Source organism: Giraffa tippelskirchi, chromosome 6 (assembly GCF_054371585.1).
Source record: "Giraffa tippelskirchi isolate mGirTip1 chromosome 6, T2T-mGirTip1v1.2.pri, whole genome shotgun sequence".
NCBI classification, from domain to species: Eukaryota; Metazoa; Chordata; class Mammalia; order Artiodactyla; family Giraffidae; genus Giraffa; species Giraffa tippelskirchi.
The window spans coordinates 69,768,669-69,782,150 of NC_137280.1; the positions used below are offsets into that span (position 1 = coordinate 69,768,669).

The window sequence follows — 13,482 nt, forward strand, 5'->3', positions numbered from 1 at the left end:
GCTCGGTTAACTAGTTAGGAAAGAGCCAGAAATGTGCTCCAGCTGGGATTTCAATTTCCAGGATCATCCTGTTCACTTAGTCGGGCCATGCCCCTCACTTCCAGTCCTCAGGCTTGCTCATGGGCAGTTGCTTTATACACAGGAAACTCTGTAGCCTGAGGTGCCCAGAGGATAAATGTCCAAACAGGGTGGCACCAAAACAGATAGTCTGTTACAACAGAAGAAAAGACCACATACTCTCACAGCCATTGGAAAGGAAAAAACTTTTGTACAATCGCTTTAGTTCAATAACATTTTACCCTACTTCATTAAAAAAAAAAAAGTATCTCCCTCTACTTCTCTGTGCATTGTTGGCAATATATTATTTTAGCTTACTTCCAGAAAATAACAGGTGAAGTTTTATACATGTATCTTTAAAGACAAGTACAGATGAGGCACTTCTCCAAGACAGGCACTGATTTTAAATGTTTGCTGAAAAGCCACTGTGCCCTGGGTGGAAGCACTGCCACCAGTACCGTTACTGTGGCTTCTCCTGCCACCACCAGTAACAAGAAGGAAGGGCTGGTGCACACTGCTCACCCCCCGTGCCTGGGCCTGCGCTGGGTTCCGCACAAATGTTCCCATGGAAACCCTGGAGGCCGGGACTGCCACGCCACTTTTACAGACGAGGGGTCAGACACGTTAGATAGTGAGACCTCACAACTTACAAGTGAAGGAGTCAGGACGCAAGACCAGAATGAGTCTGCTCCTCCCAGGTGAAGGCTTGTAACAGTCATGGTGCCCTGAGCATCGGGTGCCTGCAAGGGCTCCTGAGAAGGCACACAAGCCAGGAACAAAGGGGACAGACTTATATATCCTGAACATCCACTGGAAGCTTGACTTCCTGCTACTTCACATGTCTGTGTCGGGATGAACTTGATTTAAAAATAGGTTCCCAGGTCCCCCCCATGAATTATGGTGGAGGTAAGAGCCAGGAATCTCATTCATAACAATTACACCCGAGTATTGCTGATTCAGGATGTCATAAATTACATCATAGGGGTCAATGACTTGCAAACTCATCTAACAGGACCTACCCAGGAGGTCACCCTTTTGACATCACCACCGAGAACATACGTGTACACACACTGACATATAAACACACTGAAACATGGAACCAAAGGTCTCAGAAAATGATACCTATTATCTTGTTATGGGTAAAGAGTGCTGATTAATTTCTACTTCATTCTATTCATTTTTAAGATACACTACATTCAAAAAACTAAGATCATGGCATCCGGTCCCATCACTTCATGGCAAATAGATGGGGAAACAGTGGAAGCAGTGACAGACTTTAATTTTCTTGGGCTCCAAAATCACTGCAGATGGTGACTGCAGCCATGAAATTAAAAGACGCTTGCTCCTTGGAAGAAAAGCTATGACCAACCTAGACAGTATATTAAAAAGCAGAGATGTTACTTTGCCAACAAAGATCCATCTATGCATATCCGTCAAAGCTATGGTTTTTCCAGTAGTCATATATGGGTATAAGAGTTGGAGAATAAAGAAAGAATTGATGCTTTTGAACTGTGGTGTTGGAGAAGACTCTTGAGAGTCCCTTGGACTGCAAGGAGATCAAGCCAGTCAATCCTCAAGGAAATCAGTCCTGAATATTCATTGGAAGGACTGATGCTGAAGCTGAAGCTCCAATACTTTGGCCACCTGGTGCAAAGAACTGACTCATTTGAAAAGACCCTGATGCTGGGAAAGACTGAAGGCAGGACAAGAAGGGGACGACAGAGGATGAGATGGTTGGATGGCATCACCGACTCGATGGACATGGGTTTGAACAAGCTCCAGAGTTGGTGATGGACAGAGAAGCCTGGCATGCTGCAGTCCATGGGGTTGCAAAGAGCTGGACACGACTGAACTGAACTGAGTTGTAATCCACTGAACTAATTTCACAATCCTCTAATGGATCATGACCTGGGTGTTCTACACTTATTTTCTAGCTTAATCTTCACTATCCTGAGACTTCAAAGAAAGTACCATATCTCCATTTTACAGAGGAGAATACTGAGGGTCAGTAATGCTAAGCAATTTGCCCAAGATCACAGAGGTGGCTATGCTAGAACCAAACTTGGTTTTCTCAAGTCTCCCTTTCACAGAGTTTCCCCAGCGCTGTTAAAAAAAAATGGGTTCAGAAATGTCATTGACTAACTTCCTTGACCAGGTCCCCATATTTCCCTGATGGCAATACATCCTTGACTCTGAGTCATGCTGCCTGGTCACCGATGGGAGGGAGGAGATGGTGGGAAGCAGCTACACAATTGTCTGTACAAGCTCTGAGCCAAGTTCTTTATTCAGAGCGCTCCATTTAACATCACAATAATCCAAGAGACCTATGTACATATACAAAGACATACATATGTGTACATGTATATTTTGTGTGTAGAGGTGTGATACATGTGTGCACACATGTAAGGGTGTGTATAATGCGTGTATGGATATGTCTGTGCATACATGTGCATGTATGTGTGTGTATAAAGAGCCAATATGCTTTTTAATACATATTTCACAGAAAGCTACCAAGTCTCAGAGAGGACAAGTGATTTGTCCAGTGTCACAGCCTGTGCTATTACTGGAGACCACAACTGGATCCAGTTAATCCAACCCCAAAGCATGTGCTCTTTATACCCACTAAACCCAAAACACCCTGACTTTGCCCTTGGTAACGCACTTCCCGAGTGTTAGTGATTTTCAGCCAGGAGACGGAGGTGCCAGATCAAGTTTCTGAAGCCTTGTTCTGCGCAGAGAAAGGAATGTGGTTAGAGCAGAAGCACACCTGGGCCAGGTGCGCCTCCTTTACAACTTGGAGAGTCTCAAATCACTCTCCGGCGCCAGGCTCTCAAGATAGAGGAGCAAATGCTAAAATAAACACTCACTCACTGTGTTACAGGATCACCCACAGGAGAATCAGACAACTTTTACCACCATGAGACTATTTAACAGCACCTTGAATTAACGTATCACTTTTTTAAAAATGCTTTACAGACATTCTTTCACAGAATCTCCAAGGAGTAACGCAATATCATCAGTGATGTTCAATGTGACTGCGCTCTTACTATGACTTAAACACTGTGTCTAGCACTCGACAGGCATCATCTAACTTAACTTCTCAACAGCTTTTAGTGGTGGCTATTAGTATTACTGGCCCTGTTATTAACGGTCCTTTCAACCGACATTTAAGAGAGCAGTTCCCCAACCATTTTGGGACCAGGGACAGGTTTCATGGAAAACAAAGTTTCCATGGACCGGGGCTGGGCAGGGGATGGGCTCGGGATGATTCAAGCACATGACGTTTATTATGCTCTGACAGGAGGTGGAGCTCAGGTGGCATGTGAATGAGGGAGAGCAGCTGGAAACACAGATGAAGCTTGGCTCCCTCGCCGCCTCTCACCTCCTGCTGTGCAGCCCAGTTCCTAACAGGCCACGGACTGCTACAGGTCCATGGCCCGGGGGGTTGGGGACCCCTGATTTAAGAAACCTTTGCTTTATTTCTATTCTGTAGATCTTTCTTCTATAGGCTTTCTCTGATGCTGAAAAATCGGCAGAGGAAGCCAATGTTTTCAACGGGATCGTCTTCCCAACAGACGCGAGGCTCTCCCTGTGAGCAGGGCCCTGGGGTGAAGGAAGGCCTCATTTAACGTGAAGGGCCTGTGTCATGAGAAGGGCCTCTCCGTTCTCCGGGGTGGATGCTCACACACCGGGCTCCCAAGGGAGCAGGGGCACCTCCGTGCGCATCGCCGAGAGGGAGCGGGGAGCACCCAGGGGAGACGGGGCTGCCACTAGGGCGGGCTACTTACCAGCTCAGTGTGGACTTTAAGATGTGCCTGCAGCTTATATTTATCTGGAGTCGAGTAGTCACAGCCGTCAGTGGGACACTTCAGCAAGATGTTACTGTGTTTCTGAATTACATGGCGTTTAAGGCAGTTTTTGGTGATGGAGGAATAGTGACACTGGGAGCAATAATACAGATGTTCCCGGGTGTGGGTGCGGACATGCATGTCAAAGTGCACCTGGTACCAAAAAAGTTTGCCTAAAAAAATATTTTCACATGAGAACAAGGAAGTTGCTTTTATCCTGGGTTTGATTTTTTTTAATTAGTTATTATTATTTTATTTTTTTAACAACTATCTTCCTTTCCCTCTTGTGCTTGTCCGGGTCACCCTTCACACTTTGCACCACACCTCTGTCTGGAAATGGCTTTTCAAAGGTGGCGGGCGGCAAAAATTAAGGGTGCTGCTACTATTTCTGCATGACATCAGTGCTGGGAAGAGTAAATGAGCGTTTATCGAGGACCAGTTATGGTGCCACGTATGTTTATGCACATGGGTGACATCACCAGGCTCTAAGCTCTGCCGGCACCTGGGCCATCTCCCATGGGTCCTGCCGGCTCTCAGGAGATCCCGAGGCCACGCTTCCACCGCGAGCTGCGAGGGATGCACTCAGCATCTCCCTACGAAGAGCTGCAGTCACTCCCATTAACATCTCTCTGCCCATCTAGGCAACGGCCACAACTAATTAAAGCTGGACTTTTAAACTTCTCATGCGCCAGAAGAAAGGTGCCTCTTGGCTAAAGCTCAGGTGGGGGCTGCGAGGTAAACCTCCGCCTTGCAGGCCTGGCCGAGCCAGTGGGTTTGGCTGTCCCAGCATCCTAGCTGCCTTCACAGACTTCACGGGCTACACTGCACCACGGTGGCACCATTACTATCTACCCAGGACGGCGAGCTCACTTAGAAGGTATTCTTTGCAAAGAGACACGAGCTCAACTCAAACAGGAGGTGGACCCGCAGCCAGGTGGCCGGATGGGCTGCAGGGAAGAGAGCCCCCCAGCCTCGCGCCCGGCCACCCCCCCTTACCACAGTATTCACACTCCAGGTCCCCGTACACCTTCCGGATCCTCTCGCACAGGCTGGTGTTCATCCGCCTCTTCTGCAAACTGTCCAGGATCTTCATGAAGGCAGTGAGGCCGGCCCGGTGCTCGGGGGCGGGCGTGCAAGAGGCAGGCTGGCACAGGGCCGCCTCCCTCCCACCCGCAGGAGGGTCTGAGGCCTGAGCTGGGTTGGACCTGAGACCTCTGCTGGGATCTGGGCCGTCGCATGGGGAGGCTGTCACTTTCTGCCCCTCGGCCGGGGGGCTCTCGACGCCCGGGGCCTCGGGGTTTGCTTCCATGCCTTTGGCCTTGGACAGCAGAGGTGCCATGTCCTGGCCCTGAGTCGGGGCGGCGCCTCCCTGCTGGGTGTCCCCAGTCTTCTCGGGAGCGGCAGCTGGAGCCTCGGCCGTGGGGGGATCGCTCTTCATCAAGAACTCACTGGAAAGCCCCGCGTGCGGACGGAGGTCCGGGGACACGGCAGAAGCTGCCAACTCGCTGGGTGGAGGGGCTGGGGCAGCGCCGTTGGGCTGGGCGGTGGCCGAGCGCACTGGGGGGGCAGGCACCTCCACAAGGGCCCCGGGCTCCACCGCGGGCCGCGCCTCCCCGGGGCCGGCCGCCTCCTTGGGCACGTTCACCCCCTGGAACACGAACTCCTCTTCTGCCAGCTGCAGCTGCCCCCCCAGGGCTTCCTGCTGGATGTCCCCACCGGGCTCCAGGAGGCAGAAGCTCTGGTTGATGGAGCTGGTGAAGACCAGGGTCTCCTGAGCGGCCCCGTGCGCCTCCTTGATGTGAGCGCGCAGGCGGATGGAGCTGACGAACTTCTTGGGGCACAGAGCACACACATACACGAACGGGTGCTTCCGGACGTGCAGCTCCAGTGCCTGGTACTTGGTGGCGCCATGGCCGCAGAGCTCGCAGGCGAAGGGCCACTTGTCGCCATGGACCAGCATGTGGCGGTCGCGGTCCAGCTCGTTCTTGAACTTGCGCTCGCAGATGTGGCAGTCATAGAGCAGCTGCCGCTTGCCCTCCCTTGTCATCAGGCATAGCTCGTCCAGGGCCTCCTGCACCGGCTTGTCCTGCGGGTCGTGCGCGTCGCGGATGTGCTTGATGAGGTTCTTGACGTCCGAGTACTTCTTCTTGCAGAAGCGGCAGTGCTGCTTGATCTTCTTGTGCACGCGCTCCACGTGCACCTTGAGGTGGCCCTTGCTCAGGCAGGTGAAGGAGCAGCAGTCGCACGCGAACTTCTCGCCCGTGTGCTTGCGCAGGTGCACGTTGAGGTTGGCCTTGATGGCGCTGGCGTAGCTGCACTGGGAGCACTTGTAGGGCTTCTCGTTAGTGTGAATCCGCAGGTGGGCCTGCAGCGAGTGCTTGAACTTGAAGACCTTGTTGCAGTACTCACAGGTGAAGATCTTGAGCTGGGTGGGCCCGAGCCTGGGAACAGAGGGCAGCATGGTTACCAGTGGCGACCCTGCACCTTCCCCATGCCACCCCCACCCCTTCCTTCTAGGTGCCAAAACACCCAAGGCTTAAAGGTGAGATAGCAGACACTGGGGCTGAGGATGGGGGAGGCATCCATTCATCAACAAGCAAGACTGGACGATCTGCAATCCACAAATGATGGTCACTGAAGGGGCTGCACCTTGTACCAGGAACAGGAGTTGGCAAGTGACCCCACGGGGTGGGGGAGGCTTTTTCTCCTCCGAACTGCTCCCTGGGGACTCTGCCCAGGTTCTCCAGGCAGGTCCTCAGAAACACCAACGATCATTTAGTGCCGTTAATCAGACACCATTAAGCTGTACCCACAGTAACCGTAGGGCTTCCCTGGTGGCTCAGTGGTAAAGGACCCGTCTGCCAATGCAGGTGACACGGGTTCGATCCTTGGGTTGGGAAGAGCCACTGGAGGAAGGCACTGGCAACCCACTCCAGTGTTCTTACCTGGAGAATCCCACAGGCAAAGGAGCCTGGTGGGCCACAGTCCACAGGGTCACAAAGAGTAGGACACAACTGAAGCAACTTAGAAAACTCGCACTGTAACTGTAAAGTCTATTTATGGAACTAACCATACAACTATGTTTGACCAACACAGGTTCCTCTACGTTTTAAACGAAAAATATTTAAACAGATTGCAGCCCGTAAATAGCAGGGGATACAAGTCAAGTCTCCTGTTGTAATTAAGACACTCAAATCTGAAAGTTGGTACTGTGCCTGCATGCTAAACCCAAGGCTAATTTAAGGAAACAAATCTGGATATTTCTCAAATGACAGAGATATCCAGAAGGTGATCATTTTACTTAGGGGAAGAAACTCTGGGTTCATAGTGTTAATTAAATAAACAAATCACAGGTATTTCCTTCCCTAATGCAAGGACTAAATGGTCTTAAGAGAATCTCTGACTCTGATTTTTTTGTATTATTACACGGATACCTGGTCAGGCCCTCAGTGCTGCCCCTCACCAAGGGAGATGAATCGGAAGAAGTGGCCGGGCCACCTGTGCTGGGCTCTCGGGTGCAAGCCTGCATCTGTGGGCTGACACTGAGCTGTGATGTCATGTGATTCCTATCACATTATCTCACCCCAAATGTCCCCCTATTCAGTTCAAAAGACACTCTCACCCACTGCTTGAAAGCATTCAGGCAGAGTTTTAAAAGATCAGACCCCTTGATCCAGTTGTCCACTGGAATCTATATGCTGGGAATCTATCAAAAGAAAGAACACAAAATTCAAGTAAAGGTGCTCACTGTGCCATTTTTCACAATAGTTAGGAGTGGAAAGCTGCTTGAAGGTTCCAACATAGGGAACTAATTTGTGCATTTTTTTTTCACTCATTCATTCATTCATTTGAAAAAGTGTTCCAGGCACTGGGGACACAATGGGGACAAAAACAAACACACTCCACGATCTCTCAGAGCTCACCTTCTAGAGGAAGCACTGGGCCAGTCTGATAACCATATAAATGAGCAAATAGGCACCACCAGCTCCCTGCTGTGATGGAAAAAGACAGGATGCTCTGGGAGCCCAGGCCAAGGAGGACTGAGCTGTCCAGGGGACAGGGACATTTGAGTAAGCAGCTAAAGTATAAACAGGAGTTAACCAAGTTGGGGTGGGGGAGGGGGAAGGGAGGCATCCAGGAGGAGGAAAAGGTTGGGAGAGGTCAGGGAAACAGAAAGCACCCGGATGGGGGTTTCCTGGAGGTACAGTGGCTAAGGCTCCAGGCTTCCACTGCAGGAGGCAAGAGTTCCATCATTGGTTGGGAAACTAAGATCTCAAATGCCACATGATATAGCTTCAAAAAAAAAAGACCCAGGAACAGACTGTTGGACACAGGTGGTGGGGAGGAAGGAGAGGGTGAGATGAATGGAGAGAGTGGCATGGACGCATATCCACATTATAAGTAAAACAGATAATCAGTGGAATTTGCTGTATGACTCAGGGAGCTCAAACCAGGGCCCTGTAACAACCTAGAGGGGTGGGAAAGGGTGGGAAAAGGTGGGAGGGGTGTTCAAGAGGGAGGGGACATGTATACCTATGACTGATTCATGTTGATGTATAAGTAAGTAAGTGTTAGTCACTCAGTTGTGTCCAACTCTGCCACCCCACGAACTGTAGCCCTCCAGTCTTCTCTATCTATGGGATTCTCCAAGCAAGAATTCTGGAGTGGATTGCCATTCCCTTCTCCAGAGGATCTTCCTGACCCAGGGATCAAACCCAGGTCTCCTGCATTGCAGGCAGGTTCTTTACCGTTTGAGCTACAGGTAAGTCCTATGTGGATGTATGGCAGAAACCAAAGCAATATTCTAAAGCAATTATCCTTCAATTAAAAATAAATAAAATTTTTTTTAAAAGGACCCAGATGGCTGGAGCAGATGCTGGAGCACAGAGAACCAGAGGGAGAGGTGGCCCTATAGGCCTAGTTCTCCTAACAACAATGTGAGGCCTTAAAAGCTACAACCAAATGGGCATTTTTACAAAAAGCACACTGGCTGCAGTGTGGAGAGCTGAGTAGATGATCACAGGATAGCCTCATGATATTACCACATGTCACTACAAGGCATAGTTTGTGAATAATTTGAGTAACAAAGGAAAGTAAGTATAATGTGGTTAAGTATTAAAAGCAGGATACAAAATTGCATATAAAATACAAACTCAGTTTTATAAAATATATGTGCTGAAAAAAGGCTGAAAGGAAATAACATTAAAAATATTAATGGTAGTTATCTTAGGGGAGTGAGATTACGGCTGATTTTTTTTTCTTACAGGTTTCCTGACTTTTGTCATATAAAAAGCCTCTTTCATAACTATTTTATAATTTAGACTATAAAATATTAATAGAATGCTTGACAACAGGAATACAGCCTCCATCTACTAATTAAATATTGAGTATATTTACCTGTAACCAGATAAGCATGGAGTTTTGAAACCCTCCCCAACAGACCTTGAAATATTATGAAGAGTCTACAAATCAAGCTGTGTTGAGACAAGGGTGGTCTTCAAAATTAATTGTATCTCAGTTTTGCCAAAGGATTCCAAATTTTTACAACTTCACTGATATATTCAGTTGCTCACATTTGCAAGAAGAGAGGACTGAGGCTAGAAATTAATGAGACACCCCAGATAACACGATGTTATAATTTAACAAGACCACTTTCCAAAGATGTGATTATTTAATCCCACCACTAAACTGAGTCAGGTTCTATTAGATAGCCTCGTGTGTGGTGCTGAGATGCTCAGAGGCAAAATCACTTGTGTCCAGTCCCAGCAGAGCGGAAGCCTCCTGTCTGTCCTAATCCTCCTCCCCACCCTACCCCCGAAGTGCCTGGAACACAGCAGGTGTTTGAGCTGTTGAACTGAAGTCTGGTAGAAGGATCTAGGGGCTTCCCAGGTGGCTCAGTGGTAATGAATCCGCCTGCCAATGCAGGAGACGCCAGTTTGATCCCTGGGTTGGGGAAATCCCCTGGAAAAGCGCATAGCAACCCTCACCAGTATTCTTGCCTGAAGAATCCCATGGACAAGGAGGGCTACAGGCCATGGGGTCACAAGGAGTCAGACACAACTGAAGTGACTGAGCACATGCAGAAGGATCTAGAGCCAACCCAGGACTGTCTGCCACTAAATCCTACACTCTCATCCAGAACACCTTCTTTCCCCTTTTCCGGAAACAGGGAACCCCCTGTCTGGCAACTTGTCTTTCCTCTCAGCCTGGAAAACATGTGCAGAGCTCCAGTGATGGGAGTTTGCTGATCCACGTCAGCAAATACGTACCATGGCTAAGACTGTGACCATGGGGAAGGTGTAGGGGACAGTTAGGCATCAGTTCACCCAGTGTGTCTGGAGGGCAGTTTTCAACATAGATTAAAGTTTTAATGCTCATATCCTTTAAGACAGCAATTTCAGGGACCTTCCCAGTGTTCCAGCGGCTAAGACTTCAGGCTCCCAATGCAGGGGGCCAGGGTTTGATCCCTGGTCAGGTAACTAGATCCCACATGCAGCAACTAAGAACTGCTGCAGTCAAATATTTAAAAAAAAAAAAAAAAAAAAGACAGCAATGTCAATTCTAGCAATTCATCCCAGAAGTCCTGAAAAAGTATTGAAAGAGGGAGGGACCAGAGCCTTGAGCACAGCATTGCCTGCCAAGCAAAAACTGACTCTAGTAAACTAGTGCATCCACACAACAGCAAACGCACTTTAAAAACATTACCTACTGAAAAGGAAAAAGTCAAACATGGTAAGTTTTAAAAAAAAGGTTGCTAACAGTACTTTTGGTGTTTTGTGTTAGGAAAAAAAATAACAAAATTAAAGTGCTGTATTTGAGTACATCATGAAAAAATTATGGTGGCCTATGAACCACGCTGTCTGTAGAGGTGACCTCAACAAGAAGAGGCGCTATGGTTACTGCAGCTGTGTGTTACACAGACTCTGGAAGTTTCTACAGGTCGCTTGTGTTACTTACGAAAGTAGGGGGGAAATAAAGATTTTCTCTTTCATTATAAATTGTGCAGCTATAAAAACCAGCAGACTTACTAAGTAAGGCCTTGTTCACACCACTTTTTATTCAGATGAAGCATACATTCACCTGGAGTTAAATGCTCCACCTTCATTAAGCCAACTGGTGCTGAGTTTCCCAAGCCAGCTGGTCTGCCTCGCATCCCACAGAGGCTGCTTGGGCTCAGCCAGCACACCACGAGGCCATCGTGGAGGGGCTGGTTCTTAGGTTCAAGTCAAGAAACCCGAACGCCTTACCAATGGCTTAGCCAGACACACTGCTCTCCCACCCTCTGTGGTGGTAGCTGAGGTCACATACAACAGAAGATGCTTTACCTGCTGGACTTCATGGGCTGCTCGTAGGCCGTCTGCTGGATGGCGTACTCCTGGTATCCCCTCCGGGGCGCCAGGTCAGCTGCTGTGGCCTCAGGGTCTGCAGCTCCTGTTTCCGGGGGCCCGGCCTCCACTGGAACAATCTTGGTAGCACCTGAGAGGGAGGCACAGCTCGGTGAGTAATAAAGAGGTGCCTCGAGGTTCCTGCCTCCCACCCCCCACCCCAGTGCAGGGAGCACAGCCTGGGAAGTGTGTTTCTTTACGGTGCGGCACCCGTGCAGGGGGCTAGTGCTCCTTCAGCTCACACGTGTAGCTTGTGTGTGTGTTGGGGTGTGTGTGTGTGTGTTTTGGGGGAGTTATCCAATAATCTATCAAAACCTTCTTCTGAGGTACATTTACATTTGATCCCTTTATTAAAAGGGCTTCCCTAGTGGTTTAGTGGTAAAGAATCTGCCTGCAGTGCAAGAGACCTGGGTTTGATCCCTGAGTCAGGAGATCTCCTGCAACCCACTCCAGTATCCTTGCCTGGAGAATCCCATGGACACAGGAGCCAGGCATGCTACAGCCCATGGGATCACAAAGAGTCAGACACGACTGTGTGACTAACTTTCTTTTTTCTTTATTGAAAAACCAAAACACAAGATAGATACACATATACATATATGCTTCCCTGCAAGATTTCATATAGCTCCTCATGTGTTAAACTTTGAGCAAGACAGAAAGGAGCAGTGGACTCAACGGTGAGCAGGAATCTCCGCTGTCTGGGATCAGGTCCCAAACCTGACATCACCCTCCCACCTTCCAGGCCTCTGCATCCACCCTGTGAAGTGAACGGTTTCGGGTAGAAAACTCAGAGGTCACCTTTACTTGTTCAAGTCTACGATGTGAAACCATCAAAGACGGTTTATAGAAGTGTGTGTGCACATGATTAGCAAAGGAAATTAATTATACTTTTCACCCCCCCCCCCACTTACAGAAATCTCCAACACTACCATCATTTTTTAAGAAATCATTATAGAAACTTTCTCTAGAGATGGCTAAACACAGGAACTTCTCTCCTGGGGTTTCCATTTCCTGGAATAACACTTGTCTGAAGGAGGGTGAAACCACTTCAAGTCGTATGATCTTATGTGGCTTTTTTCTCTACTGAGCACCTCACCCTACAGTGAAGTATTGGGTTGGCCAAAAAGTTCGTTTGGGGTTTTCCATGACATGTTACAGGATATAAAATATAAATATTATATGTATATAATATAGACGTATTTATTTAGCGTTTTCATTTTGCATAGTCAGTTTCTATTAGCATTGAAAACAGATGCTTTAAAAGGCTCTCAGTTCAGTTCAGTCGCTCAGTCGTGCCCGACTCTTTGTGACCCCATGGACTGCAGCGCGCCAGGCTCCAGCTGACCTCAAAATCCTGAACTTGATTTTTTAAAATTTTATTTAACAGCTGTTACCCCAAACGCACAGGGGAGAAAAAAAAAAACCATTATTATACTTTAGCATCTTCTATCCTAAAGTGCTCTTTGTCTAAGGTCTCTTTCCCCGGAAGAGGCCTTTTTAAAAAGAGGTAATATATCCACTGGCTATTTTATGTGAAAAGAAAAGGAGATAGAAATCTCTAGTATTATAAAATAAATGATGAACCTACTAAAAAAATGCAAAAAAAAAAACTCGAAGAAGTCACGCGGAGGGTTTTGGCACCGTCTGCTGTGAGTGGTCTTACACTCCCGCCGGGGCAGGAAGAAGGAGCAAGGACATCCTGGAGAGGGGCTGGGGGGAGCTGGGGGTCCCCAAGGAAAGAACCGCTCTCCAGGCCACTGCTCCTCTGAGCGGCGGCTCACACGCGAGGACAGGTCGCGGCCGCACAGGCCGTGGGTAACGGCAGTGGGAGCAGCCCTCGCGCCCTGACCTCTGGACGCAGTCATCCACCACGGCCTGGGGCTGCGGTGGATCAGCCGTGGCCCTGAGTCCCCGGGTAACCCCACCGAGAGCCCCACGGTGGTCACAGCCCTGCCCAGAGGTTCCCGCCGTCCCCTCCCGCTGCCATGCGCACCTGGAATCGCCTCGTGTGCCGTTAACACTACACTAATGATGGGCTTCTTGGCCCCAGACATCTGCGGGGCCTCCTTTCCCGAGCAGACCTTCTGGATTTTCTCTGCTCTCTGTGCCCGCGGCCTTTTCGGGGCCTTTTCTCGATCGTCTTCCTTATACTTCTTCTCCAGTTCAAGGTCAGATTCGTTACCTAAGGAGCA

The 13,482-nt window shown here is 48.9% G+C and overlaps 1 protein-coding gene across 7 annotated transcripts in view; it reads right to left on the reverse strand.

The window, feature by feature from the left end:
* The window catches only part of ZFAT (zinc finger and AT-hook domain containing), a 159,522-nt gene that overhangs the window by 94,724 nt on the left and 51,316 nt on the right, over nt 1–13,482 (reverse strand). For 6 of the 7 annotated variants that reach the window (XM_081505132.1, XM_081505131.1, XM_081505135.1 and 3 more), the window contains 4 exons: nt 13,284–13,472; nt 11,231–11,381; nt 4,902–6,346; nt 3,846–4,078 (listed from right to left, as the gene is read on the reverse strand). In XM_081505132.1, the coding sequence (XP_081361258.1) occupies nt 3,846–4,078; nt 4,902–6,346; nt 11,231–11,381; nt 13,284–13,472 (2,018 nt within the window). Of the gene's footprint in view, nt 1–3,845; nt 4,079–4,901; nt 6,347–11,230; nt 11,382–12,878; nt 13,098–13,283; nt 13,473–13,482 lie in introns of those variants that run through there. The other variant, XM_081505137.1, reaches the window with a different exon arrangement.